This window comes from Alligator sinensis, unplaced genomic scaffold (genome assembly GCF_000455745.1).
Source record: "Alligator sinensis unplaced genomic scaffold, ASM45574v1 scaffold150_1, whole genome shotgun sequence".
Classification (NCBI taxonomy): domain Eukaryota; kingdom Metazoa; phylum Chordata; order Crocodylia; family Alligatoridae; genus Alligator; species Alligator sinensis.
This window is the reverse complement of record NW_005841840.1, coordinates 4,064,045-4,089,564: the sequence shown is the minus strand read 5'-3', so window position 1 is coordinate 4,089,564 and position 25,520 is coordinate 4,064,045. Positions and strand designations below refer to the sequence as shown.

Sequence of the window (25,520 nt, the reverse complement as noted above, 5' to 3'; positions counted from 1 at the left end):
TCTTTCCCACTTACTTGTTCTCTGTTCCACCTCATTAGAGTAGTCTTAAATTATGATTGACTTCATCATACTGCAGTTAACTTGATGTAATGCCAAATAAAATAGTTTAAATAGGTAATACCTGAATTCAGAGTTGAATTTATCAATATGCTTTTTTATTTTAGTCCCAAATTAACTTTTTTTTATATATAACTAATCCATTTATTTTCCTTAATTTGAATTTTTTACATGGCTACAGAAAACCCAAGGACCAATTGTAAGTATTATGATTATATTACCTAGCTGTATTCTGTCCTCTTAAGACATTTTGGTTTGCAAAAATCTCATAGTAGTATAAAATCTTATTAATATTTTTTATAAACATTGGCAAGCTTGGTTCAGCCATACCTTGTTTATGTGAAATTACAGACATTTTGCTTGCTTGATTTCTGGATCATGGTGCTTAAAGGAAAGCTGAAGTGTCTTGCACCCAAAGTAAACAAACTTTATTTTACCATTCATAAATCTCAAATTCTACAACAACTTATTTTTCTGTAGGAAAAAGAACTTTTGGGAAAGACTTCTTTAACGTGCCTAAGTTTGCATTTCTAAGTTAGTCACTTGAATATGTGACTTGATTTTTCATGAACTAATGAGAGCTGCATAGGGCTCAATATCTTTGAAAATCAAGTCTCTTCCTTTCCAAGTTCCTAAATGGATTTAGAAGCCTATCACAGATACTCTTTTAAATCTTGGTATTCCCATATACAGGTAATAGATTATAAATAGAGTTTAACAATTTTTACGAGTAGAGAGAGGTAGTTAGTAACGTTAGCTTGAAGGTAGGCAGAAGGCAGGGCAGTGTGGCACCTTTATAGATGAACTCCTTTAGAAAGTCATGAGCTTTCATAGGCTGTAACTTTTGTAGGCCTGTGAAAGTTCACATCTCTTTAAATGAATTGGTCTACAACAGGGGTAGGCAACATTTTTTGGCCAGAGTGCCGAAAAAACCACAATGTGTACCTTGAAAGATCCTGGAGTGCCGACGTGCTGGAGTCTGGAGCAGCTGTTTGCAGCCTACCACCTGCAGCTTACCCAGGGAGCCTGGTCTGCTTGCAGCAGGGCTTGCGGCCTCCCAGACATCTGCTGGGAGCAGCCTGGGCTCTGTGGCTGGCACCAGCAGCTTAGAGCCCAGGCTGGCAGTGGTGTGCCAAGCAAAATGACCTTGCGTGCCATACTTGGCATTCGTGCCGGGGGTTGCTGATCCCTGGTCTACAAGGTGCCACATTGCCTTGGAATCTGTATAAGCAACACAGTAATTACTTTAATTTGCTAATATTCCTGACAGGGCAGTTATAAAAATACGAAATGGTTGCCTAGTCTTTTTTTAAACCAATCGGCTTCTTACTGGGCCACTAATGCACCACCCCAAAAATGGAAAATCTGTTTTTAATCTAAAATTCTGAGCTTGTTTCACCAACACTTGTTATGAATAGAACAATGGGTTTTCAGTCTAATAGATAGTTGAGAAAAAGAAAAAAATCTCTGTTCAAAGAATAAAAATATTAGTTTGAAGTACCTTTTGAAAGTACTCAATGAATTGTATTTGGTCGGTTTAGAATTATAATTAGTGGTTTCTCTTATTGGGCTACTACTCAGCAAATTCAGTGTTCTGCTTTCGGATGACAATTTGACAGCCTAATCCCTCTATCTTTCAGACGATAGGTCTCTGAAAAACAGAAAGTGTAGAAGAATGAGCAGCCTTAATCAAAGGACACTAAGCAATAGGGAATGAGAATTCTAGTATCAAATAAGTATTGGTCTACAAAAGCATAACATACTTTTGTTGCTCTTGTGGCACTAAAATAAAAATTATTCATTGTCAGACTTCAAAATGTTCCCAGGAGTAGTGATGCCTAGGCAAAAGAGACCTGTAATCTTTTGCACCTTGACAGATATTGAAAACAGACATAGACCCTTGTCCCAGACCAGTGCTATTGTTGTTCTATAAGCCATCCATTTGCTCCGAATGTTGTCCAGCAGTTGGAGCAGCTGCATCGTTGGGCTGTAATTTTTTTTGTACAAGCAACCGTTGTGGTTATTTTGAAGTTCAAACTGAATAGCTTTCCATTTTTCTTTTGTTTTTTCTTTAAGACACTACATGGATTTCTCAGTACAGTGACAAACTTACACTTTCAGTCAGACAGTGGTACTGATGATTGCTCCCAAAGCTGACTTACTGATTGCTCTTCAAATATTGTGTACAATTTTTCAATGATATAAGGTAAATAAGAAAAAAGAAAAGCGATTGTCTTTGCCAATAGGCTCTTGTACATCTAGCCTCATATCAGTTAGTTGTCATGCATCTAGAAAGGGCCATTGTTACTCGGCTGCATAGAACATTACTGCTGATTAGTTTCCTGGCTCACAGTATCTCATTTGAAAATATTAAAATCCATGATCCTATATTTTCAAATTAGCACATGCATACTCCTAGTCTTTGCGTAGATCTGGATCACAAAAATATGTAAGGAAAATTAACCTTGTGGGACTTGAACATAAGGGCTGAAGAGTCTGAATTTGCTTCTACTCTTATTGAATTCCATAGGAGTTTGAGTTCATTTGGATATCACCAGAATGTTTATAAGGATAAATACAGATTGATGAAATGAGTGGGTACAACTGATGCTGGAAAATAAATAGTTTTTTTCTTTTCTGGGGAGGAAAGAAGGTCATGTTTAAAAAACGTTTCGGACCTATTTGTGATGGGAGGAGCTCTTGTTCTTGAATCGGCAGCTCTTTTGCGCTGGCTGGAGAGAGAAGGCTATGGACCTCTAGGGATGACTGGAATATCTATGGGAGGACATGTAAGTCTTTCTGTTTAGGTAACTGTTAAGTATTTTGTTTTAACTTATTACTTGATTGTCCAATGTATAGTTAAAAACAGGGAGACCTGATAATTGTACACTAATCCTGTTTTCATTATTTTAGAGTAACTGGAACAAGTTGATAAAAATGCATGACACGTAGTATATGAGTGTGCAGAAATTCCCGCTGTATAGATGCCATTAAAACACACTCCAACAATCTGAAAATTCACCCATAGTTCTCAGTAATTTTTTTTGCCATGCTACTTAATCTATTTTACCTATTTAAATGTTGGCAACTGTGGAGCTCTGCAAGGTTAGCTGATATGATGTTTAATATACTACCTGCCAATAACCATGGTTTTCATAGTTATAGTAACTTCCTATAAAACTCCTTTTGGGTAAAGTTCACTTTTAAAAACCATTTTAAAAGGGGTTTGGTTCTCCAACTTCCACTTATTTTGTATGAGACATCTTGTTGATACATACCTTTTGCTATGTTATGGATGAGATTCTTGGTGTGTAATTTAAAAAATATGCTTCAAAAGCTGAAGAATTTTTAAAGTCTTATTTGTTCAGATACATGATTTCGAAGTGTCCCTTCCTCTGAAAGCCTCCCAACTACTTTAGAAGCATATAAAAAGACATCTTGAGATGGTAAACGAAGTTTTCATTGTTGGGAAAAACTCTTGATTACGATGAAAGTTTTTTGTTAATCAGAATTCTTGTATTTAAAACACAAATACTGGTAGGTTTGAAACCAGGATATGCCCAAAGCAGTGTCTGTCAGGAAGTCATAAAAGGAAATCTAATTTTTCAAGTTTTTGCAGATGGATGGAACTAGAAGTGCTGTTAAGTTTTGATATACTACTTACTTTGTCTTAAGGATAAGTTAAAATTACTTAATGCTTAACTTTGTACAGTCCTATGAAAATAAGCAGTTTGTCCTTCTGATATTCTCTAGATATTCTTTTTATCTAACAGATGGCTTCATTAGCAGTGACAAACTGGCCTAAACCATTACCACTGATACCTTGTCTTTCCTGGTCTACCGCTTCTGGAGTCTTTACTACGGTAACTAAATTCTGTTTTGTTAATGGGTTTCTAGAATATGAACAAATCAGTTTGAGGTTTTGAGATAGTCACTAATGCCTTTTTAAAAGGCTTTTTTTTTTTCTCTTAAAGGCACAAATGAGAGCTTGGCACCTGCCTGTCATCGGGGCCTTTGAAAATGTATCCCTTCCTTAAATTTAGCCTTGTGTTACTAGAAATAATTGTAAACCGAGTTTTTAGTGATGTAGTCAATGAAATATCATTGACTACATTTACTGTAATATTTCTTTCAAATTATATATAATTAGTAATAAAAAAGACTTTGCATATAAATAGTAATATGTAGCATAGAACAGTATTATTGTTTAAAAAAAAATAATTCTGAGAATGTTGAAGCCTCACTAGATAACTGTTCTTACCCTTCCTAATTACAACTCTAGTTTTGAATGGCGAAGAACATTCTTGGGTTCTCAAACTGTAACCACTCTTTTGAACATATCGGCTGTTTTTTTTCTCTTGAATCTCAAAAGCCTTTGTCTTCCAAACTAAATCTAGAAGTTACTTTTTATGAAATACTTTGAAAGTCTTTTTTTTATTTTTTGTAATCTCTATCACTCCTGAACTTCTTTCCTTATTCTTGTTGTTGATTATTTAATGTGTTCTTGATCTATATTTTATTAGTTACTGCCTTTTATGTGTAAAATTGTGTTCTAATTAAACTTTGCCAAGCATCTTTTTTTTTCCCTCTTGAAAACCCATTGAATACTCTATCCAGCTCTTCTCCACTGTTAGTAATTGTGCATCTCCAGACAATTAATATCCCTTAACGATGGACACATGAGATACAGCAAGCATCTCAGTGAATGGAACATACTAGACAAATGTGGTATTATGTTAGCCAGAAGGCTTGCTTGTAATTCTGATTCTTCTGGCTGGTCACTGTGGCCCTTCAAACACTGGGGTAGTGAGGGCTGAAAATTCTGAGCAGTCCTTCTAAAAATGGTTTTGGTTTCTTTTTTGCCACAGATGTAAGACTGCCCCTTATAAAGGATCCTCTCCTGCCAGTAAAACCTCAAGGTTGAGTGCGAGAGAGGAATTTTGCATCTCCAACCAAAAGAGATCTAGGGCAGTGGTTTTCAGTCGTCTTAGTCTCAAGACATTTCTTGATGGACTCAAGGCACACCTTTTAAAATGCTGTCTTAGTTTTCACCTTACGTACAAAAATGATAAAGCAATTCTTGTTGTAAAGAATTAATTAAGTCCACAACAGGTCAGAATGTTTTTAACACTATGACATCTTAACTGCCTTTGAACTCCTCAGGATGATACCTACCGAAGTCTCACTTTCCACTTTTTAGTTCAAAATTACTGACATTCTCACCCTCTGTAGCTAGAGGATCTTTCCCCAGTCAGGAAGCCATCTACTCTTTATGATGGCCTAATGGTCAGGATTTAGCACTTTTTCACCATTGCTGCCCAGGTTCCAGTCCCAGTCTTGTTAGACTTTTGTTTTTAGAATGGTTTGGACAAAAATGGGCCTACCTCAAGCAAGGGGCTGGTTTAGATGACTTTCCAAGTCCCTTTTTCTCTGATTGTGTTTACAGTATGCATGTTTCCATTCTTTGAGCCACCACTGATGGTGTTCTTTTTTCTGTCTAGCTATCAAAGCAACCTTCTTAGGAGCTGTAAAATCTGCTAGATGATTTAGGATACTTTTGGCTGGATCTCAGCACACTAGGTCATAAGCACAGCGGGGACTTTGAGTCTTCACCCAGAACTCTTGCCAGGAATAGTTTTGTTCTGTCTCACCCAAGAAGCATATCTGCCGTTTTTCTCCCCCCTTTTAAAAACACCCTTTGAAAGTTTTAGTCCACGCCACCAGGATGCAAGCAGCTTCTGCTGCCTCATTGAGAAGTGTTTCAAAAAGAAGCACATAGGATATCTTACTAGGGTTTACTGCATACGTTTACCCAACTTTGCTCCCTAGAAGAAACTTGAAGTTCTGATGCTCATCTTGGGCAAAGCAGTCTTGAAATCATTAGTGCAGATAAACTCCTAGGGTGCCTGTACACAAATGTGGAGGCTGCTCTGATGCGCTGTAATTACAGCATGTTGAAGCAGACTTGATTGATCCAGCCAGCCTCTGCATGGTAATTAATGTGTTCCACCCAGCCTCCAGTATCAGCATCCCTGCGCTTCAAAATGCCATTGGGGGGGGCTTGAACTAAAGCTCGTTTGAGTAGCCTTAGTTCAAGTGCCCCTGCTGCCATTTTGAAGCATGGGGATGCTAGTACATGAGACGCTTCAGCACTTAAATTAGTCCCCTAGGGACGGCTCTGAGTATGGGCATAAGGCATATACAAACCAAAAGTAAAATATATATGAACAGTACTTTCCAAAGGACTGCAGCTACTGTAGGTAGACAAATTTCCTTTTGATACAGTAATCATATGGTGCTCCAGGTTCTCTGTTACAATTAAAAAAGATTGAATCATATGGTAAGGCTTTTAATTTTTAAGATACACTTTTCAGTGTGCAGTAGCGTCGTTATAATGGGGAAATGTTTTATTTTTTATTTTAATGTGAAGGTGAAATAAATATGATTTATGAATACTCCTGTCTAGCATGTATTAGGAAATTTTATTAGAGCTCTCAAGTGGACACTGACCAGAATAAGTTGGAAACTGTGACTTTAAAAGATGGTTATTATTTTAAGGATCTGTTCTTTCTTCTGTGGATATGGATTCTTGTAATTCCTCCAAAATGTTTGTCAGTATTTTTTTTTGCTAACAGTTTTGTTTGTTTTAATTTTAGGGTGTGTTGAGTAAGGCAGTGAACTGGAGAGAGCTAGACAAACAGTATTATACTCAAACTGTTTATGAAGAAGAAATCATTCAAATGCTTGAATACTGTGGAGTAAGTATATAGTTCCTATTTCCTAGTATTTCTTTTGGAAATAAAACTTTTGGAACGTTCTTTGGCTTGGTGATAATGGTGGTGATGCAGGTGGGGAAAGGAAAAATATTTCCAAGTGTCACAAAATTGGGCCTGAGCTTGGAATAGATTGCTTATAGTCTAAAAAAATGCAGCTGCTGATTCAAGTATTTTAAATTATTTATGATCCCATAAAGACATGACTGGAACCAAGTACATCGTTTTTTATTTTTTCTAAAAGAAAAAGAAATCTAGTTTGTGGAGATTTTGTATTTTGGGGGTGACTGTCCAAATGAACACTACTGTAAACTATACTATGATTACTTTTTACTATTGTCCTGGATTACTTTCCTTGTTTAGGTAACATCATCTGTTCTTCTGTGTCTGGACAGGTCTCTCACTTCTGTGAGAGTATTGGACTGTTAGAACTCCTTTTAGGGGTAGGCAGGTTATTCTCTTGAGGACAATGGCAAAGGGGTAGAAATGTGAAGAACTTTTACTAAGAGGTAGTTCATTGCCCTCTACAGAATATAAGCAATGAACTCATGTGGTTTTTTTTTTGTTTTGTTTTGTTACTTTCTTTTGCTAGCTTATTTTTATGTCCTGGGTCCTAGGTTTGATGCTTGCTTTTCTTAGTGTTTTGATAACTTACCCAGTGGCACTACTTCGATGCTTTGCTTTGACATCTTTTGTTCTGGTAAACCCCTCTGAATCACTAAGGTGTTCAGAAGAAGAGAAATGGCAGCTGGCTTCTCCAGCCTTGCTCTCAGAAGATAGAAAGACCATTTATATTTAAGTATCCACAGGCAAGTGGATTTTTCAGACTATAGCCTATTTTTCAAACACATTATGGGACGGATGGGGTCAGTAAAGCAGACTAAATGAATGTGCGCCAAGTGCCTTAATGATGCAATGGGATTTGATCCCAGATCCCAACAGTTGCACCTCCTGCAATACCACATGTGCGTGCCAGGAGGCGTAATTTGGGGACTGAGGATTGCACCCTTTTCCATTTGCCAGTGCTGGGGGAACCATGGCTCATGATCACGAGCTTCCCCTGCATGTTGAAAGCTGGGTGCTGACAGGTCTAGGACTGGGGTTAACAATAAGCTGATTATCAGCCTCAGCCAGGGACTTCACCAGGGTCTTTATGGAATCAACTTGCAGCTGAGTCAACTGGGATGTGGCTCGTGCTGCCAACACACCCCTGCAAGGAGAGGGAGGAAAATAATGTTTGCGGAAAAACTCATCAGACATGCTTATCACAGCAAGACAGTAACTGTGCCAAGTGCATTTTCCTGTGGGACAGGACTGCCTCATGAGAGTTGCTTTTTAATAAGCTAATGCCCCTATTCTTCCTTGTAGGCCAGCATCTGTGGCTGAACTATACTTCCCATAATCTCCTGTGTTCTCTTGTGTGGTGGAGTGAGAAGGGCATCAAGAGTCACAAATCCTTCAAATTCACTATCCCGCTGACATATTGTAGTTTTATCAATAATTTGTCACCTTCCTCATTTTCTTCGAGTCTATGCAAAACTATTACAGTATTACTATTTTTTTCAGTATCTTCTTTAGTTTAATACTGTTATGGCTATTGATTTTTAACACTGTTGTGTAAAAGCTGATCTCTTTCTCCCTTTTTTGTGCTTGTGTTTTTGGATACAAAGCTTATAATGTATTTGTACCAAAATAGTGAATTTTGCAATACAATAAAGTATGGAAATTCAGGTTCTGGTGTGTAGTTGTTTGTTGGATCCCAGGCATTTGTATCTCATTTGTTTTACTAGTTATTTGCAAAAAATGAATGCGTTAAGAATGAGAGTGCCATAAAGAATGGAAACAAGAAAGACTTCATTACATGAAGCTATTTTTCAAGTACTTTCTTCATTTAAAAATTTTCCCAGTATATTGTCACTTTAAAGGTTAACTGGCATTTGCCAGTTTAGTAGAGACTAAAACTAATTGAGGTCTAACAATTGATAATCTTTTAGGTACAGTAGTTGCATTTTTAAGTAGACAGATGCCTGCAGCATAACCACCACTGTATTTTGAATACTTATTGCCGCATGGTTTTCTGTTTGGGAAAGACACCGAGTATCAAGAGATGGTAAGGCTTTCATTCATTGACTGAGCTGCATACTAGACTTCGGATATTGTTTGTGCATATATCTCTATACTTGGAGCTGTTTTCATAATTTTGTGAGCGCTTGTCATCCCATTTGGAATTGGGAAAGAATTTAACCCTTTAGGATTAAATGGGAGTTTAATGGATTATGGGAGTTTTTTGCCTTCCTCTGTAGTAGGGGGTGTTGGCCCTCTTTTTGGATCACTCAAGCATATTTTTAACAAACTTCGCAGCATCAAGATCTTGGCTGTCATTGTCTTCCTGCTTTACAAATGTCAGGTTAGGATGCTATACTTTGTGGTTGTGTGGCAGGGTCGCCTGTGTAGTTTTAGGAATAGGAGTGGATAGACATGCATTTGCTTGGGATGGTTTGGGTAGGAATGATCCTGCCTCAGGCAGGGGGTTGAACTAGATGACCTCCTGAGGTTCTTCCAGCCCTACTTTTTTTTCTGTGATTCTATGAATTCTCTGACCAATCAGTCTAAGAGTCCCTTAATAAAAGACCTGTTTCTTTTTAGACAGATTCTTTCAAGATGGGGCAAGACTTTGTTAAAAATGCCCCCAACAGCGTTGACAGTCTGAACCATCTAGATCTATCTTCCCAACCGTTCGACCTGAATGCTACAAGCGAAAGTGTGCCTAAAGAAGCTATTCATTGCCTTAGCACAAGTAAAAGTACTGTAAGTGCCTCTTCGGAGAGACTCTTGATGCAAGACGCTCCTAAAATACAGTGTATAAATCAAACATTTTCAACTAGCAGCCGTAGCAGCAATTACTTCCCCAACCAACAAGAGCATCAGTTGTATGGAAAAAGAAATAGAGATGCTTTACAAAGAGAATCATTAAGGTTCATGAAAGGAGTTATGGATGAATGCACCCATGTAGCTAATTTCTCAGGTATTTGTTTGTTTGTTTGTTTGTTTGTTTGTTTTAATATAGGGTATTTGAAATAGTCTGCAACAGCACTTTTATTTTAATGGTTTCTGCATATACGCGTTCATAGAATTAGCATCTTTTAGTGCTGAGTTGTGGTGCTGACTGCAGAGGAAGGTTGACTGCTAGTTGCTATACTTCCATTCTTGATTCTGAATATGTGGGAAAGGGAGAAGTCGTAATCTCGACTCATTTCTTTTTCAAGATGCAGGGAGCACAGACTACATAGGAAGGTCAGATTCGTTCCTCTTTCATTTTTTCTTTCAGTTCCTTCACGGCTGTCTTTTTGTGTTGAGTTATTCCAGCTCTTTTATTGAAAAGAAAAAGAAATAGCAGTTGACTCTCTTCTGGGACTGAATGGTTGCCTCAGCCTGCTGTTGGGAAGGCTTTTCAAGGCCAATCAGACAGATCTGGTAATGCATAAATCCAGTAGTGACTTAGGATAGTCATTAGCTTAAGTGGTTGTGTGCCTGACTTAATCCGGTTAAGTCCAGTGATGAGGTTCTAGCACAAAAGATGTGGCATGGAAGTTTCTGGATCTCTTCATAATTTGTTGTCGAGGTTCTGATATCATTGACTAGTCAACTAAAGTGGTTTGGGTGTCCACAAGATCCCTCAATCCATCTGGGTCACTGCCAAGGTCATAAGGCTGTGGTCCCTGGTAAGCAATTCAAAATAGTCTATTGCTCATCAACACTCCTATAGTCTGGATCCTTTAAGTGTAGTAAAGCTTGTTACTACAGTTCACTGTAGTCTTTGCCTGCAGTACCCCCAGCTCCATATATATATCAGCAGTATAATCCTGAGGATCTAGTTGACTGCCATTTCCTTGAATTGTTTTGGTGCATTGTGTGAACAGCTCTAAATTTTGGATTAGACTGCACCCTGCTCAGGTGGCAGTAGGATTCTCTGATCCATCTGAGTTGAGAGAGAAAAGCAATTTACACAAATTGGTTCGGTGCCAAAGATGAAGGACTATTAAGAGGTGTGGTATCCAGTATCAGTAATATCGGGGTCCCTTGTTTAACCCAGGTCAGCTAAATCCCATACTAGTATAACTGACTATAAAGTGTTATATGCCATAGTTCCCTGAAATAAGATCTGCATATTCTAGCTGTAATGGTGGACTTAACTATATATGTAGCTGTCCAGTGCTCAAAGTTTAGCACTCTGGTCAAGAGAATCGCACTCAGGAAAGCTCTCTTGCATAAGTACCTGAGGTCTTCAATTTATGCAGATTGAGGGTGGTGCTGAGAATCACCATGACTTTGTGTAAAAAAAAAAAAAAAAAAAAAAGTATGGTTTCCTGATTCTTCTGTTTTACCGAGTTGGCGTTTGTGAACATGTTTCATGTCCTGTAGTAGAATTTGGATATAGATGAATATTTAAATCGGGTAGGCTAGTCCATCTGCACTCTGAGTTTTTGCCAATGGACCAGAAGGCCACCTGAAAATCATAATTCAGCTGCTTAGTTAAACCATTTATTCCTGTGATTGAGATGGTCTGCTTTTGGTTTTATAACGTATAGGTGCGGTGGTTAGGCAAGTACCTGATTATCGCTGGGATGTTTGCACCATTGATATTTAGGCTCGGAACTGTGCTAGCAAATTTTCTGCCTCAGTAGTCAGCTAAGATGGGGTGGTGAAAAACTCTCATGGTGCACTTGTCTGGACTACCCAGCATTGAGATGAATCTGTCAGTGACCCACAACACCTGTCAACACTATACGGAAAAATCTTTCTTGAAGACTAGTGGGCCGAAGGAAGGTTCGGTGGCACCTTAAAAACTGACTGGTTCAGAGGTACTGTATTAAGGTTTCATTGGCAACAGCCTACTTTGTCAGATAGCAGTTGACTTTAGACTACTGCAGTGAACTCTCTCTCTCCCTCCCTCCCTCCTTGAACTGTTAGTGAGGCAAACAGTTGGAATGTTTATTCCATTGCTTGCAGTTGGGGACCCCATGTGTGCAAAGCCTTTTGACCTTCTTGGAGTCCAGAGTCTCAGGAAACCTAAAGTCGCATATGTGCCATAAATGGCAGCACCAGCAGTAGAGTTGCCTTGTCTTTTTTAAAATTAAAATTTACTTTTCATAAAAATTGTCTGCTTCTAACTAACTTATCCTACCCCCTAAGTATGCAAGGCAGCTTCAATTCATATTAAGTTTTCTGTAAAAAGCTGGTGTATGCATGATGCAACATCAACTGCAGAAAGCTTGTGCCTTGAATTGGAAAGTATATCGTAGGTTGTCTTTGCATAATGAAATATATTTGGGCTGCCTTTTTAAAAAAAAAAAAAATAATAATAATAAAAAAAAAAGGATGTACATCTGATATAGATCGTCTAGTTTTCTTTTTAATGCTCTGGTTCAAAATTATTCTTGATTATCTTAAACCTGAAATGTATGTAAATGAGAGCTTCAGAAACTCCAACAAATCTTTGAGTCCTGTTTGGAACTAGTTGAAAATTGCTGTATTTCTCCCTGCCCCAAGTGGCATGTGCAGCCACTTCTGTGTGGCATGCAGAAGACTTGGCAGAGAGCAGGGGGAATAGCAGCAGATAAGGCAAGGAGGAGAGAGCAGAGCGACGATCAGGCAAGGTTAGGGAGTCGGAGAGGCATTGGGGGAGGAGACATGACTTTCCTTGTGGCATGCCTGCCAAAAAGGTTGGCTCCCACTACCCTGTGCTGTGTATTTAGGTTCTTTCCTATCAAGAACTAAGGGTGAATACTTCCGCCAAGCAAGACCTGCTTTTGGCTGTAGTTGTTTGATATAGTTGAGAGTTAAATTTTAAGATGTTTCTAGATCATCAGCCAACTCTGTAACTGCATACCCCAAACATGTAGTGTTGGCTAGTAGGAATCTTTGGATTTTTATGGGGACTGCATTTTCAAATATTATTATTACTGTTTACAAATATTAGAAAACCTCAGAGCTTAAGGAAGAGAAGACGAGAGAGAGCTGTGTTGAACCACTGCATTCATTTAGTTTGTTGTGTGGTTGACTCAGTGATAATTCTGGATTAATAGAAGCTATCTCATAGTAGAAGTTGATTTGTATTTTTTCTTTTATAAAGTTGGATTTTGGTCTAAGATTCCATTTCAAATTTCCATTTCAGGTCCTTTTTTCCCCTTCCCCTGTGAAAAGTAAAGTTGCTCAAAGTGTAGTCTTATTGCTTAACAACTTTTTCTTCTAACAACTTTACTTGTACACTGTACTTTAAAGAAACCTTACTGAGGGCACAGGAACAAACCATCCTGATGCTCAGGAAGACTAGCAATTGTGACAGAAGACCAGCTTGGCTTAGCAGGGAATTTGTGAATGAGCTAAAACTAAAAAAGGAAGCTTACAGAAGTGGAAATTTGAACTGATGACTAAAGAGGAGTATAAGAGTATTGCTTGGGCATTCAGGGATGAAATCAGGAAGACCAAAGAACAATTGGAGCTGTAGCTAGCAAGGGATGTGGAGGGTAACAAGAAAGGTTTCTACAGGTATGTTAGCAACAAGAGGAGGATCAGGGTAAGTGTGTGGGTCCCTTACTAAATGGAGAAAGCAACTTGGTGACCGATAATGTGGGAAAGGCTAAAGTACTTGATGCCTTTTTTTACCTCAGTCTTTACAGGCAAGATCAGCTCCCAGGCTACTGCACCTGGCAGCACAGTTTTGGGAGAAGATAAGCAGCCAACAGAGGTGGGTTAGGGACAGTTTAGAAAAGCTGGACATGTGTACAAGTTCATGGGGCTGGATGTGAGGCACCCAAGGGTGCTGAGGAAGTTGGCCAATGTGATTGCAGAGCCACTGGCCATTATCTTTGAAAACTTGTGGTGATCAGGAAAGGTTCTGGACAATTGGAAAAGGGCAAATATAGTGCCCATCTTTAAGAAAGGGAAGAAGCTACAGACCAGTCAGCCTCACCTTAGTTCCTGGAAAAATCATGGAGTAGGTCCCCAAAGAATCCAAGTTCTAAACACTTGGAGAAGAAGGGGATCAGGACAGTCAGCATGGATCCACCAAGGGCAAGTCATGCCTGATCAACTAGATTGACTTCTATGAAAGATGACTGGCTTTATGGATGTGGGGAGAGCATTGGATGTGATAATACCTTGACTTTAGCAAGGCTTTTGATACAGAGTCCCATGGCATTCTTGCAGGCAAGCTAAGGAATTATGGGTTAGATGTATGGAATGTAAAGTGGATAGAAAACTGGCTGGATGGTTGGGCTCAAAGGATAGTAATCAATGGCTTGATGTCTAGTTGGCAGCCAGTATCAAGGTAGAGTGCCCCAGGGCTCTGTCCTTGGGCTGGTTTTATTTAATATCTTCATCAATGATTTGGAAGATGGGATGGAATGCACCGTCAGCAAGTTTGCAGATGACACTAAGCTGTGGGGAGTAGTAGATAGGCTGGAAGGTAGACCCTGGATTCAGCTAGACCTAGAAAAATTGGAGGATTGGACCAAACCATATCTCTTGAAGATCAGTAGGGACAAGTGTGAAGTTCTGCACATAGAATGGAACAATCCCATCTGCTGGTACAGGCTGGCTAAGCAGCAACTCTGAAGAGAAGGACCTGAGGGTTACAGTGGACAATAAGCTGAATATGAGCCAAGTGTACCCTTGTTGTGAAGAAAGTTAATGGCATACTAGGCTGAGTTAGTGGGAGCATTGCCAGCAGATCAAGGGACGTAACTATTCCACTGTATTCTGCACTGGTGAGGCTACATCTGGAGTTTTGGGGCCCCTGCTACAGAGAGGATGTGGACACGTTGGAGAGAGTGCAGTTTAGGACAGTAAAAATGTTAAGGGGGCAGGGACATGACATATAAGGAGAGGTTGAGGGAATAGGGCTTAATCTGCAGAAGAGAAGTGAGGGGGGATTTGATAGCAGCCTTTAACTACCTGAAGGGTGTCTCCAAAGAGGATGGCTCTAGACTGTTCTCAGTGGTGACAGATGACAGAACAAGGAGCAATGGTCTTAAGTTGCAGCAAGGGAGGTTTGGAGTGAGAACATTTTCCCTAATATTCAATAAGATGGTGGTGAAGCACTGCAATGGGTTACATAAAGAGGTGGTAGAATTTCTATCATTGGAGGTTTTTAAGGCCTGGCATAATAAAGCCCGGGCTGGAATGATCTAGTTGGGGATGGTCCTGCTTTGAGCAGGGGGTGGACTAGATGACCTCCTGAGGTCCCTTTCAACCCTAATTTTGTATGATTCTATGGTACCTGAAGTGTGGTTCCAAAGAGGATGGAGCAAGGCTGTTCTCAGTGGTGGCAGATGACAGAGCAAGGAGTAACGATCTCAAGTTGCAGCTAGGGAAGCTAGGTATTAGATATCAGGTTAGATATTAGGGGTGTGCAAAACAGGACCTATTTGATTTGTTGATTCAGATCAATCCCTGATTCTATTCAGCCAAATCTGAATCTGAAGATACGATGCTGATTCGGAGAATCAGTGATTTGGCCATAGATGCAGCTTTAAATGTTTTTTCTACATACCTTGAGGTACCAGGCACGGCTTGTGAACGCTGCAATGGTGGGGCAGATGGAGTGTCCCACAGCAACACGAAGCGGGTGGGGGCACATGCTTGGCAGCAAACCCAGGTCTGTCGGGGAGTATGCAGGCCGCCCCCCCCCCCAGCATTCCCCTGGCTTGGCAATGGGCCGCAGGGGGACACTGGGTGCCCCCTAGACCCAGGAGGTGCCAGGAGGGTGTGGGGAGGGGGGCCAGTGCGCTCCCCGAGGGACCTGGAAGTGGACCGGAAGTGCTTCTGGTCTACTTCAAGGTTTGCTACTGAGCATGCTGGGGACACCCTCGTGCTCCTGTGGGACTCTCCATCCTTCCCACCACTGCAGCATTCGCAAGCCACCTGGTACCTTGAGGTACGTAGCAAAAACATTTAAAGCTGTGTCTATGTCCGAATTGCTGAATCTTTCCAAATCGATTTGGAGGATTTCGATTTGGAGAGAGTAAAGGGTCTCCTGATTCGATTTGGTTTCAGAGATTCAGCCACCAAATCGGGCCGAATCTCCACCATATCAAATCAGGGACTGAAGCTTCGCATAGCCCTATTAGATATTAGCAAAAATTTTTTCACAAGGAGGCTAATAAAAAACTGGAAATAGCTACCTAGAGTTTATGGAATCTCTGTCTTTAGAGGTTTTGAAGACCTGGGTAAACAAATCCTTGGCTACGGTGATATTGTTGGGGATGGTCTAAATGACCTCCTGAAGTCCCTTCCAACCCTAATCTTACTGATTCTATGATTACAATAATTACAATAAAGAAGACAAGTGGGAGTGGAGTAGAACACTGAGTGGGAACAGGAAAAAAAATTACCGCTTATTGGAAAATGCAGTTAGTTCTAAAATGCTACATAAATTGTTAAAGGTATTTCCTTACTGTTTTAAAGCATCTTCATTATAAGAACCTTAAAGTGAAGTATACTGTTAACCTCAAAGAATTTGGTTTTCCATTTTTTTTTCTTTCTTTTTACCTAGTTCCAGTGGATCCAAGCTTAATCATAGTTGTTCAAGCCAAGGAGGATGCATATGTCCCACGAACTGGAGTGCGTAGCCTTCAAGAAATCTGGCCAGGATGTGAAATCAGATATCTGGATGGAGGTCATATCAGTGCCTACCTCTTCAAACAAGGACTTTTTAGGTGAGATAAGCAGTCCAAACATGTTTGTGGCCTTGAAGAAATCACAGGCAACCATGTAATTTTTTTTGGACACGCCTCCCCCCGCCTCCCATTTTAGCCATAGCAAGAGGGCAGGAAAGCCAAGGTTGTCACCAATACCTTAGCCCCTGCCATGGAAGGAAATTGAGAATCTGAGCATATTTTGCTTAGAAAATGGGTGATGCCCCAACTCATGTTAGCATAGCTGTATTGGTGATTATGAGTATTTATAAAGAAGACAAAACCCCCAAAAGACCTTGCAAAGTTGGCCTGGGAAAAAAATTCTTCAGACTTGACCATTAGTTAAACCCGAGCACATGAGCTGTGTCTACCAGCATATTGTTCTTTTAAAAAAAACAAACCTGCAATTATTCTAAGAAGGTTGATATCCCTTTCTTTTATATAGTGGAAATCCTCATTAGGTTTTAAGGCCTCTACCTTAAAGTAAATTGAGGCACAGAAATGATTTGGCATGCCTAAATTCATCCAGAAAGCCACTGGCAGAGGCAAGAATGAAATCCATGTCTTCTCCGGTAGTCCTAATTCATTACACACTAGAATATGCTTTCTACATGGTAATAACTTGTGTTCAGTAGACAGTCTGTGTTTTTTGCTAGTCTCATTTCTGTGGGAATGAATAAGCAGGTAAAGTCCAAATTTATATTTAGCTTGCCTGCCAGTTTAGGAGTATGCTGTAGCCCTTGATTTAACATTGCAATGTCAACTTTTCTAAAAAATTATTTCTATTATGAATGCAATTCTTAAATTGTTTAAAAAGTTAGAATAATGTTTGTCTTAGAATGAACTACTGGGTTCAGAAGATTCCCCGTGCTTGAACAAAGGACATACTCACGGTTGTTCTCACTCTTGCAAAGCTTTACTTAAGGATACTCACAGAGGCAGGCAATAGGACAGAGCAGAGAGGATGATCACTTCACATCAGTTCTAGGCAGCAGCCGCTACTCCACATAGTTTCTCTGGCCCTGAAAGTGTCTCAATCTCGGGGATGCGATAGCCTGCGCTGGGCTCTGCGCAAGTCAGGATTTTCGCCAGAGTTGAGGAACTACTCGTAACTTAAGAATGTATAGTTTATATAGTCTGGAGTGAATAATGTTATCTCGAACTAGGGATTTGGTTATCTCAAGCTAAGAATTTGGGGATGAATCGTGATCTAACACACCTGGTGTTTACCACATTCCGCTGTGTTACAACATTCTACTATCTAGGTTCATGGTTCGGTCACTCTCACAGAGCAAGAAGCTATGTGCTATAATACCGGCCTACTATGGAGTCAGTAAAAGCTTTGCTTAATGCTTATAGCAAGAGTTTTGTATGCTATTACAATGTTATATGATTGACTTGCACTTATTTAATACCCAACTATGCAGATCTCCAAGAGTGCCATTTGTGAATGATCTTACAACTGTGATCAGATCTTTCCATGTAGTTTTGCGATCACTCACTTATGTCACACAAACAATTGAATGATAAGCTAATGAAGGCTCTGTCACTACTGACTTGGATTGGAGCCAGTATCATGGAAATATTCAGAACTTCTTTGAAAGAGCCATTATGTGACTACTGAATTCTCCCCTGAGACATGTTCAGAATAACTGAGACTGATCCTGTGACTTGTTTCAGTTGTTTTTGCATTGGTGCAAAGCAGACATAAGCCTACCATGTGCTACTTTCCTATGTAGGAACTCCTATACAGGAGACCCCTTGAATGGCATAGAAGTTACTGTGTACTTTATAGATTAACTAAATAAGATATACAAGCATAAGCTTTCATGAACTTAAATTCCATTTCATTCAGCTGAGTGTAGTGCCATTCATTAGCAAAGAGAAATAATAATCCATGTTAGTCTGAAGTCAGGCAGAAGGCAGGGTAGATGATATGCACTTTATAGACTAAATAAACAAGATTACATAGAAATAATAAGTTCTGAGTTCACAAGTTCTTCTGCTTATATGTATAAAATATATACAGTATAACCTTATGAATCTGGCATGCTTGGGACCTGCCAGAAACACTAAAATTACGGATTTTTTGAAATTGGGGGGGGGGGAATAGCGATGGCTGGTTCTGGAGGGTGCCACCATCCAGCTGGATCCAGCTGCCACCATCGTGGGGATGAGCACCAGCTGTAGACATATTCCCTTTTGCCATTGCGGGGAAAAGCAGCGTTTTTGCCTGGGTCCCAGCACCTACAGTCTGCCCTCCCACTCCCTGCCTCTGACCCAAACTGGATCAGTCTGGCCCACACCCTGAAAAGGTTGTCAACTGCTGGGTTTAGTCTATAAAGTGCATATTTACCGTGACTTCAGACTAACACAGCTAACCTGTCTCTCTGCTCTTAAATGTTACTATACCATGCCTCCTAACTACAGGTGTGAGGCTGAGTTTCCTATGCCAGTTTCATTCCCAGGCTTCTGTAGGTAATTGGCAGCTGGAGCAAGTTAGAGAAGGTGGTACTGGATTGGGGTTGTCAGTGGATCAGGGAAGTTGTTAAGGTGTTGAACCTTCTTTTAGGGTCCTGTCTGAGATTTGCTGATGGCAGGTATTTAGCAATATTTGTAGATTCATTAAGACTTGGACAGTGCCATGACACGAGCGTTTATGCTATGGCTGTTATGGCAGTTAGAAGCCTCATCTGCCCCAAGAACTCCTCAGGCCATACTTTTATAAAGTAAAGAATTACAATTAGCAGCTTATCTCTTCCTTCGCAAGTTATACTAAGTAGCCTATGATTATTCTCTCCATTCTCTATTTTAGGCAAGCCATATATGATGCATTTGAACGCTTTCTTCAGAAATATGCTTTGTAGTAATCTTCATGAATATACTCAATCTGGTATTGTGTGAGCTTTCCCAATCTGGAATTTCAAATTGGACTCCTTTGTAAAGCAAGCAAATTCGATCAACATTAAATGAATGGACACTGATTTTGAATGTTTTCTAGCAGTTACCAATGGTAAAACATCAAAAATAGTAGTTTCAGTTCAACCAAATGCCAGTCTAAGATGTATTTGCTTTAATTTTAATGGTGAAAGTTTTGGCAACATTTGTTAATGAATGAAAGATCCTTCCATGTTTAACCTGTTTTTATCACATTATATATGAAATGACTTGATTTTTTTTTTGAATGGCTTGCATATCTGTTGAAAAGAGACCAATGTAATGTGAATGACATTTTAAAAGTAGTTTTTTTTTGTTTTTATTTTTTTTTAGGACTATAACACTTTTCTATGTTTAGTCTTTGCTGTATTCCTGTTAACCAGATTTTACTACCTGCCCTGTCTGTCTGTGTTTCCTGTGCTGTTGTTTAAGGAAGTGATTTTTACTAGTACTCCCCTTACAGGCTGCTCTTGTTTGGTTAGCATTGGGACTTCAAAGTGCAGAATTACATATGGGGAGGGAGTCTTGGAAAAAAATGTGGCAGCTAAAGGAAAGATTAATAGATCCATCTTTATATGACGCATTGGAAATCTCTCATTAGTTTTTTTTTGTTTTTTTTTAAAGTTGCACAGAGTGTTCCAGGTATTCACTGGTTGGTATACAGAACTGAAAAAGTAACTGACAGCAGAGCACATGATGAATAATTATTTAAATATATACCTTTGGGCAATACGTTGATCCCAGTAGCATTTTATAACAGTGATTTAAAACTGAACATGTTTTGTTTTCATGGCAGTAATTTAAATGTATATGATAGCACAACAACTCTTAAGTGCCATATTGTATTGATTTTAAGACTCTTGAACAGAATTCTTTTTTAAAGTTCAGTCAGTACTTGGATGTTCAAAAGGGTTGCGTTTTTTTGCACAACCAAATTCAGGTTCAGGTTACCCAGAGGTCTAAGAATTATATGAAAAGTAGAAGATGAGATCAGCCTTTATTTGTAACTTTTAAACAATAACAAGTTTTTAATTGTATGAAAGAGAAATATTTAGGATTCTGAACACGTGGTAATAAAATTTCGATCCTTGTATGCCATGAAGTTTCACTTCTTAAACTGTTAACTTATCTATTCCGTGAAAGCACTCATCCATGACCTTTTTTTTTTTTTTTTTTTTTTTTTTTTTAAGACGGTGAAAGAGTCTAGAGTTTAAGCATGTTTTTAGTATCTTTTTGATTGATAGCAATTGAATAGCATTTAGAAACCATGTTTGTCAGTTCAGGTTAATGCAGAAACTGCAAGTATGAATATGTGCCTTTTAACTTTCAAGTAGAGCATTTTAACTTATAGGTTGAAATTGCTGCTTTATATATGCAGAATATGGATCATACTGCTTGTATAAACATGCCTTTGAAACATTTTAATCTGAGAAGTGAGAAGTGTAGGGACCAGACTACAGTCCATCCATAAATTAGATAAGTCCAGGAAAAACTGGAACAGAAGAATTTGTAAATTTATTTTTAAAGGTACAAATGTTGTAGAAGTCACTGAATACTTTTTCTTTCAAGTTAAGTTGTTTGTTTCAAATAGAATTCCATTCCCTTGATATACATTTTTATTAAATACTATAATGTTGTAAGCAAGTGAGACGGTTGGTCCAACACATTTAATTACATTTTAAAATGCTGAATGTTATGTTAGTCAGAGTATAAAAAGTTTTGAAAATTAAATGCATATCAGATTAACTTTGAAGTGTGATTACTGGACTAAAATTTAAGGACAACTATCTGACACACTACTTTCTCATTCCTTTGTCTACTAAAGTTACAGAAAACTTTGGTGTTCTTGACTGATCTTTCAAATCCAGCCCAACGGCCACATTCTAAACTAGCTTCTGCACATTGCTGTGTTTGTCATTGTTCCTTTTATATTTCTAAAGGGGAAAGATGAAAATTGGTGGAGAGAGAGAGAGAGAAGGGCTTGCTTGTTTTGAAAAGAGTAAAGCAATTTGAGGGGATTCAAGAATGAACTCCTGAACTGCAACCTATAAAGTAAATATTTTCAGAGAATACAACTCTAGAAATTGCTTACCCAATGGAGGCTTGGCCTCTCAAATTCAGTATTCTGTCAGCTTCACTAACCAGATTTAATTTCCCAAAGTAGCTTACTCATGCAAGCAAGATCTTTTTTCTAAAGACCGGACTACTAAGATAAGGAGTGGTTGTGCTGACTCATAACAAGAGCCAACAACCACATTCCACTTATTAGCACTAACGAGTGTTGTCAGTTGAAAAGAAGTATGTTCAAGAGAACTGTTGAAATTTTTCTTAGATTGGAAACAAGGATTTATGAGGACTGGCAGAGGTAAACTGTTACTTAATCCCGTGTGTGAAAATTACTTTATTAGCCTGGCTGCTTAAATGGGTTCACCCTTGTTTGAAATCAGTTTTCCAATTTTTATGGTTTTAAATTCCTGAATTATACGTGTTATAATGTTACTCTAAAATGCAATTTTCTTATAATGGTTATATGAAAATAAGTTAGGCAAGGTTCCTGCTCTAAAATTGAGTAGGCAGGCCCTTAAACTTATGTATATTTTAACTTTGTCATAAACTTGTCATTAATCATTTTTCTTGTTTTTATGTTTTTCCAATAAAAGCCTACAAATAATTTCTGTGTCTTTCATGAGAACATATGCTTGACTACATCTCATTGTCATCTGTATTGCAACTCGCAGAAGTAGTTCAGAAAATAAATGGTTCATGTAATACTAGTGAGATTCAGATGTTGCTTTTAAATGGTTTTCTGCTTATAATAACCTAATAACAAAAACCAGTTAGAAGCAGCACAGTCATAAATTATACAATCTGGAAAGAAATCATATGTATTTTCCAGTTATGTAATTCACTGTGCATAGAAATGAATATTTGAAATGACAATAAAATGTCACTATATGTAATTTAGAGTGAATGTCACTATGATATGTAATTTGCAGTGGTCCCCAAAATGTTGGTTGCTTTTCATGCAGAAGTAGAAAACAGTTTGTATAAAAACTAATCTTATACAGGGGGTACAAAAGCAAATAAACAAGTTTCTTGTACAGCATTCTCTTTACAAATATATGCATATGTTAGTAATTATTAACAAGATATGAACAGCTTGAAAAGAGTTCAGCGAAGTGACAAAAATGATTGGAGGCCTGGGAAATGTGATTTGTGGTGAAGGCTGAAAGAAAGGGAGTTATTTCATTTGGGGAAGAGAAGGCTGAGGGGGTGGGGATTTGGTAGGCTTTCAAATACCTAAACATTAATTATAAAGGATGGAGGTGTGGCCGCAGGGGACATGACTAGGAGCAATGGCTTCAAGCTGCAATAGGGAAGATGTAGGTTGGCAATAAGGAGGAACCGAGTATGAGGGTGGTCAAGCATTGGAACAGGCTACCTGGAGCAGGGGGTACCAACATGGCCTGTGAAGCTAGAGGGCTTTGGGAGCCATCCCACACCTTCCATCTGGGAGGAACTCAGTTGAATCTAACTAAAGCTGGTTTAGATATGAAAGGGTAGCGTCTTAGAGCTCCTTGTATTCTGTGACAGTTGTTACTCCTCCCCCCCAACCCCCCCCGCCTTGCTTCCCCCCCCCCCCCCCCCCCAATTCTGTATATAGAGTCCCACTATAACCATTGGGGATCTGGAGATGCTTTCTTTCAGCTGGGGAAAAATGACTGGACATAGTGATTTTTTTTTTTTTTTTTGGTCAAGTCACAGCACCCCTCCTCTACTTTTTGAATGTGGCAGGATCTCCTGGCTGAGAACTGCTATTGGTCCTGCTTCAACATACTTCAGTGCTTCTCAACTAAATTGTGCTGTGTCCTGATAAAGCTGCTCCATGCCTACTGCACATCTAGGGAAGGACTGTGGCATAGACAGCAGCAGTGGGCACAGGGTAGTTTTACCTGGCTGCTGCCACAGGACCCCAACTGAAAACAACTGAACTTGGGAACCATCTCCCAATTCCCAGCTTTCTCAGTATGCTCTTTTAGACAGCATCGCTTTAATTGTAACTTTTATCACTGCAAGTGTCAGGCTGCACTCCTACATGATGCTTTTGTGTTAGAACTGTCTCAGCCCGGATCACAGATTTTTTTTTTTTTTTCTGGTTTTTACTAAGCTGTTACACCAGCAGTATTGCCTGTCTGTTGCTTGGAATTTAAACCAAAGGTTAGTATCCTATTGTAAACCAATGGCTACCAACCTTTTTGGCCAGCATGCCACATACACCCTTCCCAAGTGTTGCTGCTAGGATTTTTTTCTCCTTCCCAATCTGCTGCTCTGCTTCCTTCCCTGCAAGTCCCTGCCTGACCTGCTGCTTTGCTTTCTGATTCCTGCCCTTTTTGCTGCTATGCTGCCTGTCCCCTTCCTGACTGCCATGTACCAGGCATGGAAGCAGCCTGTGCCACTTACGACATGCATACTACAGGTGGCCCACCCCTGTTGTAAGCCAAGGACAGATGGCAGATATCCCTCACTTTCCCATTCTCAAAATGAGAGATGAATCCCTTAGGTAAGAGGCAAGGGCATTCCAGCACTTTTAATACACTTACCTAGCATACATACAGTATTGTACAAAATCAAAGTGTGCTATTCCTATTCATAGAAGCGAAAAACATTTCTGTCACTTGTACTTACACAAACAGCATTTGAAAAATTTGAGAGTAGAAACCATCTGCTGGAATTTCAGTTTATGTAGAATTAAATTTTCATCAGGTTTAAAAGAAAGGCATCAGCCTTCCTTTGCTATTTTTCCCTTAGTTATCAGAAATGTTTCATTCTGGCAGGGTAAGGAAGAAGTTATTAGTTTGGGAGGAACAAATGAATAACGGGTGGGTAAAGCTAATCGTTGAAAGGCAGGGGAAGAAAGCAGAGAACATCATGCTGTGTTTATCTGCTCTGTCTGGCTCGAATTTCTCATATCATTTTATACTGACCCCCCCCTATCAATTTGAATTTTGGCATTTACGGTATTAAATTGCGTAGATGGTGCACAATGCCATCTATACAGGTCAACCATGAAAAATAAAAATGGCAGAAAGCATCTGTATAGGCAAAACTTGTTTATAGGTAATTCCCATGCAAGAAAAGCCAGAGCTGAACTTTGTTAATAATATCTCTGGCACGGTGAAGAAAAATATGAAGAGGTACTGTTTTGCACAATTTGGAGAGTTTGGGGAGAAGATCATTCTAAAAACATCACGGGCGTATAAAAGTGGTTTTTCAACTTGGTTACTGTCTTAACACAGAATAAAGACTCTTGGTCACTGAAGTTGAGTGTAGTGGTAACAGATGTTTTCCAGGGTGGGGTGGGTGCCAGGTAGGTACAGTGCTCGGGAGGCTACAGTGGTCTGTGAGGGTTTCAGAGGGGTTGCATCAATCTCTAAAGCAGTGGTTCTCAATCTTTTTTTTGTACCTGGACCCATTTGTAAACATCAGTGCCAAGCCTGACCCTGTGCCCCTCACTCCTGCCCTGCTGTGCCCTGCTTCTGTGGGGCAGGGGGTTTGGGGGGACCCAAAGCAGCCCCTTGCAGGCTCCAACTGCCCACCTGCAAGGGAAAAGCGGTGGTTTCCCTTTTTCTCCTTTGAAGGAGAGTCCTTTTTTGAAGTTTGTTCTAACCCTTTGCAACCCCCTTTTGGGTCATGACCCACCCGGGTTCAGAAACGTCGCCTGACAGGGTTACTGCCGGCACAAACAGGCCGAGCTTGAAAAAGGAATGGTGGGGAGGTCCCCCAAATATTTCTTTGTTTAGGTCGCATGAGGTCTGGGCTGACTCCATTCTAGGGTCTCAAGCAATGAAGAATAAAATATTACAAGCTGTTACTAGACCATCGTTCTTTTAAAACTTACTATAGGACAACTCTTCCGACGGCCAGGGCGCCAGCGTGCGCAGCACTCGCCCACTGCCAGCCCGGGCTCCCGCACGCGGCTCCGCCCTTGGCGGGCGTGGGGGGAGGGGCGGCGCCTCGCGCTGCGGGGCAGCGGGTAACGGCCGCCTGGAGGTGG

General features: G+C 39.7%; 1 protein-coding gene across 3 annotated transcripts in view; it reads left to right on the top strand.

The window, feature by feature from the left end:
• ABHD18 (abhydrolase domain containing 18) overlaps nt 1-22,548 on the top strand; it is a 37,219-nt gene extending 14,671 nt beyond the window's left edge. For 2 of the 3 annotated variants that reach the window (XM_006015613.3, XM_025204622.1), the window contains exons 8-14: nt 229-256; nt 2,708-2,846; nt 3,831-3,920; nt 6,714-6,815; nt 9,477-9,855; nt 16,387-16,549; nt 19,344-22,548. In XM_006015613.3, coding sequence (XP_006015675.1) covers nt 229-256; nt 2,708-2,846; nt 3,831-3,920; nt 6,714-6,815; nt 9,477-9,855; nt 16,387-16,549; nt 19,344-19,395 — 953 coding nt within the window. In that variant the 3' untranslated portion in view covers nt 19,396-22,548. Of the gene's footprint in view, nt 1-228; nt 257-2,133; nt 2,264-2,707; nt 2,847-3,830; nt 3,921-6,713; nt 6,816-9,476; nt 9,856-16,386; nt 16,550-19,343 lie in introns of all 3 variants that reach the window. The other variant, XM_025204626.1, reaches the window with a different exon arrangement.
• The last annotated feature ends 2,972 nt before the right edge of the window (nt 22,549-25,520 follow it).